Source organism: Cucurbita maxima, unplaced genomic scaffold (genome assembly GCF_002738345.1).
Source record: "Cucurbita maxima cultivar Rimu unplaced genomic scaffold, Cmax_1.0 Cma_Scf00021, whole genome shotgun sequence".
Classification (NCBI taxonomy): domain Eukaryota; kingdom Viridiplantae; phylum Streptophyta; class Magnoliopsida; order Cucurbitales; family Cucurbitaceae; genus Cucurbita; species Cucurbita maxima.
This window is the reverse complement of record NW_019272037.1, coordinates 2,722,009-2,733,679: the sequence shown is the minus strand read 5'-3', so window position 1 is coordinate 2,733,679 and position 11,671 is coordinate 2,722,009. Positions and strand designations below refer to the sequence as shown.

Genomic DNA, 11,671 nt, shown 5'->3' with positions numbered 1-11,671 from the left:
CCCTAATACTATGTTCGTCATCCTTGTTTCCAAGAACTTCAACTAATAAGCTTCAATTTACATTCAATGGGTAAATCTCTCAAATTAAGTCGACGAAATGCGATTTGTTTTGTTTATACTATTTAATACGATGAGATTCAATATCGATTGAAGAAGAGAACGAAGTGTTATTTATAATGATGTAAAAACTTTTCTCTAATTGACGGGTTTTAAAAAATCTTGAAGTGAAATTAAAAAAAAAAAAAAAAAATTGAGAGAGGATAATTACTTTTACAAATACTTATAAGATATCAAAAAGAATGATGGGTGTGTTCTGCTGTTACATCTAGGGAGGTGACAAATGAATGTTTTTTCCAGAAAAAGCTGCAAAACAAACATTATTTTCCAGATAAATAAACAGCCAATGATGGCAGAAGAACAGTTAAGTTTCGGCCAAATAGAAGCTGATCCATATCTGCTACAGAAGATTAATGAATTGAGTAACTATGACGTGCCAAATCAACAACTTTACAAGCCCTTTATGCCTTAAAAGAGATTAAGGGGGGAAAACGAAACCTTTTATAGTAGACGTGTTTTAAAAGCTTTAACAGAAAGTTAGAAAGTGAAAACTTAAAGATGACAATATTTGCTAACAATAGATTTGGTTAACAAATGGTACGTCACCGAGGACACTGAGCTCCGTAAGGTGTGGATTTCGGGATTAAGAGTGTGGAAACGAAACCCCTCCTGATAGACGTGTTTTAAAAACTCTAAGGGGAACCTCGAAAGGGAAAGTAAAAAAAAAACAATATTTGCTAGTGATGGACTTAAACGGTTATAAAAAGCTTTTGCACCTTCTTTCAAACGGTTAAAGATTCAGATGCACCAAGCAAATATTATGACTAAAAGACTATCTCTGTAACGGGACAATTAGAAAAAGATTCGTTTATGATATAGTGAACGAAAGAAAGAGAGGGATCTTTTTATACTTAAAAGAATGAAAAATACTAATGCTTAGCTAGGTTAAGTAGCATGTTAATAGACAGGATGTTTAATACAACTTCCACAAGAACATGCCTACAGAGTTGTCTATAATAATAATAATATGATACAATACATCAAAACCCTAAAACCAAGCATTAGGCAGCTGCTAGCCATGAACCACAAAGAGACCTCAAATCTTGAGTTCCTTTTACAATATAAAACATGCCCATTTCTCCTTTAAATTCCTCCATTAAAATACACAGAAGAATTAGCAGAAACAATATCATTATGATTCCAAAGCAGCGGAGGGCTAATAATCTGAGACTGAGGCGAAAAGGGGGTTGAGAAATCAGTGCAAGAGTATAGCAAAAGGCGAGCTTTAGCTGCATCGAGTTCATTTTGGAGCCTCTGGACCTGTTTTTGAAGGAAGGAAATGGCGGCAACACAGCCATAAACAGGGTCTCTGATTCTGGCCTCCGCTTGGTAGGCGAGGGACACGACGGCGTCTTGTCGTTGATGAGGAAGAACTTCATTGAGGAGCTTCGCCACGTTACTGGCTCCGAACACCTTGTGAACATTGGCGAATTTTTGGGGCTCCTCTGGTGGGAAATAGGGTGCAAATATGCATCCTGATATGCATTTTCTTCTCAGGAATTTGCAGGCTGCACAAGGGCTGTAATAATGGTTTGTTCCTGTTGCTAATGATCCCATTTCCATCTGCAAACAAAAAAAATTAGCTATTTTTATTACAACTTTGGATCAAAATCTAAAAATTTACATAAACCCATCTCAACATTTTCTTTAAAGTACAAAAAAGATGAAAACTTTATGAATTTTTGTAGTTTTGTTCATTCTTTTCATCGACTTGTCAAAATTAGCAATTTATATTAGAACATTGGATCAAAATCTAAAAATTTACATAAACCCATCTGAATATTTTCTTCAAAGAACAAAAAAGATGAAAGCTTTGTGGGTTTTTGTAGTTTTGTTAATCCTTTTCATCGACTTGTCTAAAATTAGCAATTTATATTACAACTTTGGATCAAAATCTAAAAATTTACATGAACCCATCTAATTATTTTGTTCAAAGAACAAAAAAGACGAAAACTTTGTGGATTTCTGTAGATTTGACAATAAATTATTCCAGTTCATCATGTTCTTCAATATATTACAATAAACACAAGACAAAGTTAAAATAAACAGCTTTTTCAAGGAGAGATGAGAGCAAAAAACACAAGATTTAGAGAAAGTACCTTGTGGGTTGGTTGGTTGGAGGTGTCAAATTGAAGGGCCTTGGTGTGGTGATTGTTAGAAGAAATTAGATGAATAAAACCCTAATTTAGAGAGAGGAAGTGATGGTGGGGGTGGAAGCAAAAGATGGGGAAATAAATGGAAAGTAGAGTAAAATAGGAAGCATCAAATCAAATGATAATTATTTCAGAGATATGTCCCCTACTTTCACACTCCCATTCCATACATACACTTACAAATCCAGAATGCACACCTTTTTTTTTTTTTTTAATTATTATTATTATTATATATGACTTTGGGAGTTAGGGTTTAGGTTAGGGAAGGTGCATGTGCCTAAACCAGCTCGAATTAATGGGATTGTTTTTATTATTTTTTAAAATGGTAGGTATGATTTACCATATTCGTAATATTATTTAAAAAAAGAGTAATTAATCATCATATTAATTTCCCTTTTGGTTAATTAATTTCAATAATTTTCTTGATTTTGTTTATTTGCTTCCTTTTATTGTGGGTCATGGGCAAAATTGGAAAGATTTGTTAGATCCGTTTTAGATTAATTAAAATAGGCCTAATTATTAGAGACATGCCTTTTGGACCCCACTTTATTTTTATCTATATTTCGTGGATCTTTTTATTGGATTGTATTTAAACCTAACTATAAATTTTTTAAATAATTATAAAATTAAAATTATTATTATTAGATTCCAATATCTCATCTATTAGGGAGGGAAACGAGCACCCATGAAGACGTTAGGTCTCAAAGAGATGGATTATGAGATCTCACGCCAATTAGGAAGTGGGGAGGAGAACGACACCTTACTTGTAAGGGTATAGAAGCTTTTTCTTAGTAGACAAGTCTTTTTAAAAAATGTGTAGTACTCTTCCCTAACCGATATGGAATCTCACAATCCACTCATTTAGAGTCCAGCATCTCGTTAACACTCGTTTGCCTCTTCAATCATCATGTGATCTCACATGCACTCTTTCCCTTTAGAATTGATATGTAATCTGTCTTAAATAAAAACATATTCTTTTCTTGTTAAATGAACTCATAACATAACTCAAAGATGCAACAAGAACAGAACATAATATAGTCTCCCCCTTTTCAACAAACATTCCATTCCTGGAAACTGAATCGAGATCAGATCATCATAGACATACAAAAAAGAGTGTTTAAGTTCTTTATGTAGCGTTGTAAGGAGCCCACATCTCAGCGTAGAACCTTAGAGTCCTTGGAAGCGCTATCTTCCAAGCAGCAATGTCAGGCAAGTCACCAGTGAGCGCCAAGGAACTGTCATCCTCACCATTCCCAAGTCTCAAAATCCACAATTTTTCGCCATAAACTTCATGCATTGCCTTCAAAGCGCGTTCCATTACCACTTCCCCATCTCTTCTTGGGTCCTCTGCCTCCACACAACTGCCCCCAACGTTCACCATCACTCTCCCGCCTTTCATCAAACACCTTGCGAGCATTCTCCATGTATTCGGATTCTCAAGTTCCGGAATCAAGCTACCTTCACTAAACAAATCCACCAAAATCCCTGCAAATCCCCCTTTCACCTTGGCTTCCAGAGCATCCCCAATGTACATAAAAAGCCTATTTGGGTAATCCTTTTCCAGCTTCGACAAACCAAAAAACTCCTTCCCAACCGCGATTACAGACGGATCCAGCTCCCACCCATGAATCACAACCTCCGGATATAGCTTTAGGATCGCTCGAGCGGCGGAACCGGCGCCGAATCCGAGGATTCCGATGGGTCCCGGCGGCAGAATCGGCGGCAATGTGGCGAAGACGTCGAAGTAGGTGTTTGTGAGTGATTTGAAAAGATGAGAGATGCTATGAATGTTGCCAGGACCATCGAGTAGGAGGAGTCTGGAACCTGCAAATGGGTGCTCTGCTCTTCGGGAAACTTCAAGAACTCTGATGAAATTGTGGCGGGATTTGAATTTGGCCAGGATTTTGACGTCGTCCGATGGAATTCCATCGTCTTGGGTTCGTTTTTTAGGGCTTGAAGATTGGTTTTGCTGGAATTGAACTCTCAACCGATCAAATTGGCGGCGTTTGATCAGTTCTTGTTGAAAGGAAATGAGATTTCGAGATATGGGTTTGAAAGAATGGAGGGAATTTTGATTTGGGTGAAGAATTAAAGTGATTTCTTTATTCAATTGAAGCCGCATTTTCCCCTTCGACAGAGATGATTTGACGAACAAGCTTTGAGAATTGAGGGTGTGAGAGGAGAGAGATTTCTTATTTGACCTTCTTGGCCCAAAATGAATGGGCTCAACATGCTTTACGGCCCAAATAAGAATAGGCCCAGTACAGCATCCGCAACCCATTAATATAATAATATTATTTGAGAAATTTGTGGTAGGTGCTATGAATATTAAAAAATAGAAGCAGAATTTTAAATTTTAATGTTAATTATTCTGGTAAATTATTGATTAATAATAGTTGCTGGTTTACTATATTATAACCAACCAACATGATAAGAAATAAAGATATTATATAATTAATGAATTATACTTTCATGTCATGGCATGGCAACTTTTTCTATTAATTATTTTAATTCACTTTGTCAATTGATTTATCTATTTATGACCATATTATTTTGTATGTTAGTTTGTCAGTCACATTTACATTACTATTAAATATATAAATTTCATTTTCTTCAATTTAATTAATTTAAACTAATTTTAAGTGAAAATTATAAATGTACTTTTTTATTATTATGTTTTTATTGAATATTTATGATTAAAAAGTTAAAATTTGGGAAATAAAGTTGATTACGTAATAATTATATGATTCTAGAAATTAGTAAGGTAGTAATGATGTGTTTGGAATAAGATTGATTAATAAATTATAAATAAATAATTAATTAGTTAAGAGAACCATGTAATTAGAGTCAAATATTGGGGTCAAATCGGAAGGTGTTACCAATTGTTTAGTCAAGTTTATCACATAAATTGCTATTTGGTCCTTTGGCATTAGGGATTTTGCATATAAGCCCCTCTTTTTGAATGGAATTCCAAGACCGCTCTTATTGCCGCTTTTGACTCGGTTGTGAGGTGGGACTGCCCACAGACACAAGATGGGCTCGACCAGGGGAATCTTGAAACTTTCAGGGATTATTTTATAATTATTTTATTTATTTATAATAGACTCTAAATCAACTAAACTTAATTTACACAATTATATCTTTTTAATATTTAATTTCATGGTTGCAATTATTAATTACATCATTTTTCTCTTTAATTATTCCACCCCTCTTCTAATGCCATTCTTTCCCCTCTAGACCTCTTCTCTTTCATTATTGCACTTTAGATTTTTTATTTTCATCTCTCTTTTTTTTATATATATTTTTTCCAAATAATATTAAAAAAAACACAAACACTTAGAACACATATTCTACAAAGTTCGAACTGTTTTTTCCATTTTCGGTTTTTTTTTTTTTTTGCAAATCAACTAACGATTTTAGAAATCGTGTTTGTTTTGATTAATTAAAAGACAAGACTTAACATTAATACTACTCGAGAATATATATAATTTTTTTAAAAAATTATTAAAGAAAAATATTATAGTACATGGAAACCATCTACACTCCTACCAACATTCATGTTCCACTAAGCCAACCAATTTGAAGCTTCTCCATGCATGCATGAAGTTGCTATAGATCCCATGAATTTCTCCACCTTGTATAAATTAATTTATATTAAAATATTCAACTTTTTATTTAAATTTTAAAAACTTAATTAGTAATTATTTATTAAATACAAGCGGGTAAGGTATGATTATAATTAATTAATAATTATACTTTAAGTACTGTATTGCTTGTGGTCCATACTTCATATTTATTTATAAACATGTTTAAAACATTCACTTGCCCATAAATACAATCAACCAAAATTCATTGGTCATCAAAATAATAATAAAAAATCCTGTCACTTATTGATTTAAAAAAAAGTTAATACGTGAATTTAAAGTTAAATAAATTAAAATATTTTAAAGTGGTGAATTCTTTTTTTATAAAGAAAAATAAAATAAATAAGAACTCGATCGTCCGAATGTAGTTGTTTCACAATATTCACGGTAGATATTTTTATTTCAAATATTTAATTGTGAAAAATTGTTACAGGCATTTCGATAGATAAGAGTCAGAGGCGGTGTTTACGGGGCTTCCTAGAAACCCCTCTACTTTAGACCTATCAATTTGTGATCATCATATCTTTAAAAGGAAGCTTTATTGTTGGCCGATGGACACCCTTTTGAAAATGACCACTCTCTTTAAATCAAACACCGTACACATTATATAATATATTATATGTTTTAAATTTTATTTTAACCTCATGAATTTGAGAGATTTTTACCGACTTAAATTCAAATTAAATAATATTCTAGATTAAGACTGAAGAATTAAATTATTAGAAATAAGTTGGTATATATATTATATTTAATTAAGGTCAAAATAGTAATAAAATCCACCAATTATAAATTAAATTGAGGAATATATGATTGTATAATAGTCAATTTAGACAACTCCAAGTGGTACTTAAAATTATGAAGAGGACATATACAATTATTGTAGAGAGTCCCTTGGCCATAGGGGTGGTCTTAAATTCAAGGGGGTATATCCCCCCTCCCCCCCTTTTATGTTACATTTAATTTTTGTTCCGTAATAAATTAAATTAATTATTTATCCAATTATTTAATTCCATTTTTAATAAGGAAAAATAATCTCTTTTATTCCTAGCCTTTTTATTAATAAGGAAAACTTAGAAATATATATATTATTAATAGTTTTATTTTAAAAAAAAAAAAATAGTTGCTTAGTTATTTAATAGGAGAGGCAGGGGAGGGAGACAGAAATGTCGGCGACATCATGGTGACGTAACAAGACGGTGACAGTAGAGAGAGAGAGAGAGAGAGAGAGAGAAGGGGTCGGGTCGGGTTAGAGTGAAAAACCCCGAAGATGGAGGAAAAGCCACACGCGCGCATCCAGGTGGCGAAAAATGTATGGGCGGTGACAGATTACACGCTTGCAGAGTCACAGTCGCCGTCGGAACATCATTTTCAAATTCCGTACTGTTTTATCATCAGTAGGGTTGAATGTATTGGGGCCATTTCCGAACATTTTCCAATACCCAATTCTTCTTTTCTCCTCTTTTTTTCTTTTTCTTTTTCTTTTTTCCCCCTTTTTTATTTTTCAAATCTCTCACGTCCCTTTCTTTCTTTTTCTTCATTTTTATTTTGTTGATTATTTAAATTTTAATTTATTTTGTAACGCATATTTTTGCTTCATGCTTGAAATTGATTAATATGTGACGTTTTCATGCGACATTTACCTAGTTAATGATAAGAACGAAGAAAATAACGACCATTTGATTTGAAAGATAAAAATGTTCTTCAAACACATCAATAATTTTATTACTACAGTAATTTATACTTGAACATTTTTATTATTTTTATTATTTGATTAGAATTTAACTAGATTGATAGAATTATATAATATATAAATAAATAAATATTTGAAATGACATTAGAAGAAGATATGATTAAATAATTAATTACATCATGATTATCTAATCCTCTATTTTAAATAATAGCCTTCACCCGCCTGTTGATTTAAAAAAAAAAATTGAAGAAGCTTTTTAGTTAGTTGATATATATAATATATATATTAAAATTATTTAGAGACAGATAAAAATAAATATTTAATTAGAAATGTAACACCGACGGAATACGAATACGATGCTCCTTTATCACATATCGACAAGTCTTAGATTTCACGTGTGAAGACGAGATTTTATGGCCCTCAAAATATAATGTCGCATTTTAAAAATAAATAATAATTTGAGTGATTTTTAATTATATAGAAAAAAGTAAGAGACTGTGGAATCAAATAATTGTGAGAGACGTAATGTAAGAAATAGGTTTAATAGGAAAGAGAGACAAAAAAGTGTGGGCCAATCATTGTGCCGATTCGGCGTATAAGGGTATCGATGAGCTGGCTATGTATTTTTTAAGATAACGAAAGAAACTGTATTTATGTCGTCCGACATGGACGTGTCGGTAATATTTATTTATTTTAAAGAAGAAAAAAATAATAATAAGTCTTTGTTCACAGCCTCCAATCATTGACCCTTTCATTCAAGGACGAGAGGTCCCATCTTATAATGTGTATCGCTCATAGTTATTGTATATACGAAAAGTTGGGTTAGTTTATATCTATAAATATAAACTTCAAAAACATATATTTTTATTGAATAAAAAAATTTTAAAATTATTGCGACAAAGTTATAGTAAAAATTAAAAAATATACTCAATACTATATATATATATATATAATTAAAAAAATATTTATTTTATTTCAATATGATTAATTTTTAATATCAACGTGGAACACTCCCATTGATTAATAAACGAAAAAGTTGTAAAAAAAAGTAAAAAAAAATGAATAAATAATAAAAAAGAAAAGGCATGGAGCCCATGCTTGTGAATGCAAAGGTGTCGGCTGGACTTTATGATGATTGTAATTCAAAGGGGAAATATTTATTTAAAATATTTAACAAAAAATAAAAGAAAAACATGCGGCTAAATATTGCGTAACAGTAAATTGCACGCAAATATCTGTTTAAAGTTTAATTCCAAAAAATTATTATTTAATTAATACAAAAATTGAGCTCTAACTTATTAATTTATTACTTAAATATCACTCAATAACTATATATAAGTTCATAATAATGCACTTCTACTTAATCTCTATTTTAACTACTAATTTACATCGTTAATAATAATTAAAAAAATTATTTCAAGAATTTTTAAAATTGGGTAATAAACTTTATTTAAAATTTTTTAATTCTGTATTTTTTATAAATTAAATTGAAAAAAAGGTAAAAAGCTTTATAGGTTATTGGATTGGTTGTTCCATCAGCTCCCTCTCTTTCTAACTTCAATCTTAAGTATCATTTTTCGTTCAATTTATTAAATTATCAGATTTTATTTTTGGGTTTCTTTTTTTGTCAACCCTTGACTACAAAAAAATAAAAAATAAAAATAATTTCATATATATATATATATATATATTTCTCTGTCCTACGCATTTGGAATCTGGGCAGTCGGAGAATTGTGTTTCTCTCACTAAAATGGGGCGCCATTCTTGCTGTCTAAAGCAGAAACTAAGGAAAGGGCTATGGTCGCCGGAGGAAGACGAAAAGCTCTTCAATTACATAACAAGATTTGGCGTTGGCTGTTGGAGTTCAGTCCCCAAACTTGCTGGTACCTCTTTATTCTTTGGTTTTTACAATCTAATCTCTCGAGTTTTCTTCAAAGTCTTGATTTTTTTTTTCTCGATGTTTTAGGTTTGCAGAGATGCGGGAAGAGTTGTAGACTGAGATGGATCAATTACTTGAGACCCGATTTGAAGAGAGGAATGTTTTCTCAACAAGAACAGGATCTTATTATTAGTCTCCATCAAGTTCTGGGTAATAGGTATTTATAATGTCTTAACTCAGTTCGAGTTTGAATTATTCACGGGTTTGTGTTTAGAAGTGGCATTGAGCAAATGGGGTTTTTGTTTTGGTAGGTGGGCTCAAATTGCAGCTCAATTACCGAGAAGAACGGATAACGAGATTAAGAATTTTTGGAATTCGAGCTTGAAAAAGAAGCTAATGAAGCAAGGGATTGACCCGAATACCCACAAGCCAATTATCAACATTCATGAGATTAAAGAGAAGAAGATCTTCGAGGATAAGGAATTTACTGAAATCCCACCGGTTGAAGGACTTGGGAGTGGTATCTCCGCCGTGAACAACCAAGGCCCTGTATTTCTCCTCGGCGGCGTTGATTACTACGACGGTGGGTTAACGGCGGCGCCGAGTCGAGACCATTTCATGAACAAACAACCCTTGGATTCCCTCTGTTATTTCGAATTCCAAACAGGGTTTGATCCTTACAATTCGAGTGTGCAGAATTTGTCCGACACGAACTCGAATTTCGGGTTCAGTTCAATGCCGAGTTTGACAAATTCCGACCACGGGAGCTTGTCGGGGACGGAATTTTCCGACAATTCGGGTTCGAACATGAGCAACTATGGAGGATTCTACATGAACAACAACAGCAACAACAATGGAGTGGATAATTCGACATTTTGTTCGTGGGAAAGTGAGAATAAATCGGACATCTTTTTCCAGAATCATGTGAATAATAACACTAATAATAATAATAATAATCATAATAATAATGGGATAAAGTCTGAGGAATTGAACCCAAGTTCTTCGGTGCTTGATGGGCAGCTAATTCAGAGATATCCATTAGCGTCGCTATCACAAGACATTGTTCGATGCAATTTTGATGCTTTTTACCATTTGTGAACTAATTGTACATTATATTCAATCCTTTCAATATATATATAGATGTTGATAGTAATTTTTTTTCCTTCTGTATTTTTCTGTATTTCTTTTGTAATATTTGTTTTACGACGAGATAAAATAATGTGAAGAGTGATCTCTCATTTCTATTTTTTTTTTTTTTTAATTTCAATTGTAAAAGAACGATGATGCTAGCTTGAATCGATTAATATACTCGAGTTTTGAATTATTGATACGAAAACAAAGGAATAACAAATTAAATTATTTGAGGGAAATTGGGGAAATGAGATGAACCAATAATGCATTATTGGAGAGACAGAAGAAAGGATTGAAAGGATAGGGAAATGGGGTCTGTAACATTAAAGAAATGGTGAAAATGAATGTTTGATTCTACGTCGGTTGGAAAGAACGAAATAAGAGTGTGAAAATTGTTAGCGTGATAGTGATACGTAAATGACCAAAATGGACATCTAATAGCCGTGGCCTTGAATTACAAATAGTATCAGAGTTAGATACCGAACAGTGTATAACAAACAAGCTTTATAAAGGTGTGGAAACCACTTTCTAGTAGATGCGTTTCAAAACTGTGAGACTGAAGACGATAAATAAGAAGAAAAAGTAGTAAGATGATAGGGGTGGGTTGAGAGACAAAGGGGGCCTGACGGGGTGGTGTGGTGGGGGGTTTGGAAGAGAAATGGCAACCACATTTCTTTTCTTTCTTTTTGAAATATAGCTCCCCTCATTCATAGTTCTTCCTAAATTTCTTCACAAATTTCACTCAAATTTTGATTCATAGTAATCATATTGTCTTATCAAAGAAAACATATCCCTAGCTGGGTCGATGAACCCCGCTCAATCTCCCTTTACACGTAAGATAGTGCTAACAACATTTTCAACGGGCATTCCAAACATAATGCCCAGTTGTCATAGGGGTCTCGATATGTCTACTGTAATGACACTAATTTTGTATTAAAATGAGCGATAAAATATAGAGGAGGCTTAGATTACACTCATTGTGATAGAAAGAGAGGAGTTTTAACAGGAATTGATGGGAAGTTTGGCTGAAAAAAAAAAAAAAAAAAAAAAAAAAAAA

The 11,671-nt window shown here is 32.5% G+C and overlaps 3 protein-coding genes across 3 annotated transcripts; 1 reads left to right on the top strand and 2 right to left on the bottom strand.

The window, feature by feature from the left end:
* Positions 1 to 1,065: 1,065 nt before the first annotated feature.
* Positions 1,066 to 2,318, bottom strand: LOC111495065 (protein LATERAL ORGAN BOUNDARIES-like). Its single transcript, XM_023144934.1, has 2 exons — positions 2,217 to 2,318; positions 1,066 to 1,680 (listed from the first exon to the last, which is right to left on the bottom strand). The coding sequence occupies exon 2, from the start codon at positions 1,678 to 1,680 to the stop codon at positions 1,201 to 1,203; it is 480 nt and encodes a 159-aa protein (XP_023000702.1). The 5' UTR covers positions 2,217 to 2,318; the 3' UTR covers positions 1,066 to 1,200.
* Positions 2,319 to 3,227: 909 nt separating this feature from the next.
* LOC111495626 lies at positions 3,228 to 4,553 on the bottom strand. Its single transcript, XM_023145739.1, has one exon. The coding sequence runs from the start codon at positions 4,549 to 4,551 to the stop codon at positions 3,397 to 3,399; it is 1,155 nt and encodes a 384-aa protein (XP_023001507.1). The 5' UTR covers positions 4,552 to 4,553; the 3' UTR covers positions 3,228 to 3,396.
* Positions 4,554 to 9,311: 4,758 nt separating this feature from the next.
* LOC111495639 (transcription factor MYB61-like) lies at positions 9,312 to 10,612 on the top strand. Its single transcript, XM_023145756.1, has 3 exons — positions 9,312 to 9,487; positions 9,571 to 9,700; positions 9,795 to 10,612. Exons 1-3 carry the CDS (start codon positions 9,355 to 9,357, stop codon positions 10,579 to 10,581), a joined length of 1,050 nt encoding a protein of 349 aa, XP_023001524.1. The 5' UTR covers positions 9,312 to 9,354; the 3' UTR covers positions 10,582 to 10,612.
* Positions 10,613 to 11,671: the final 1,059 nt, after the last annotated feature.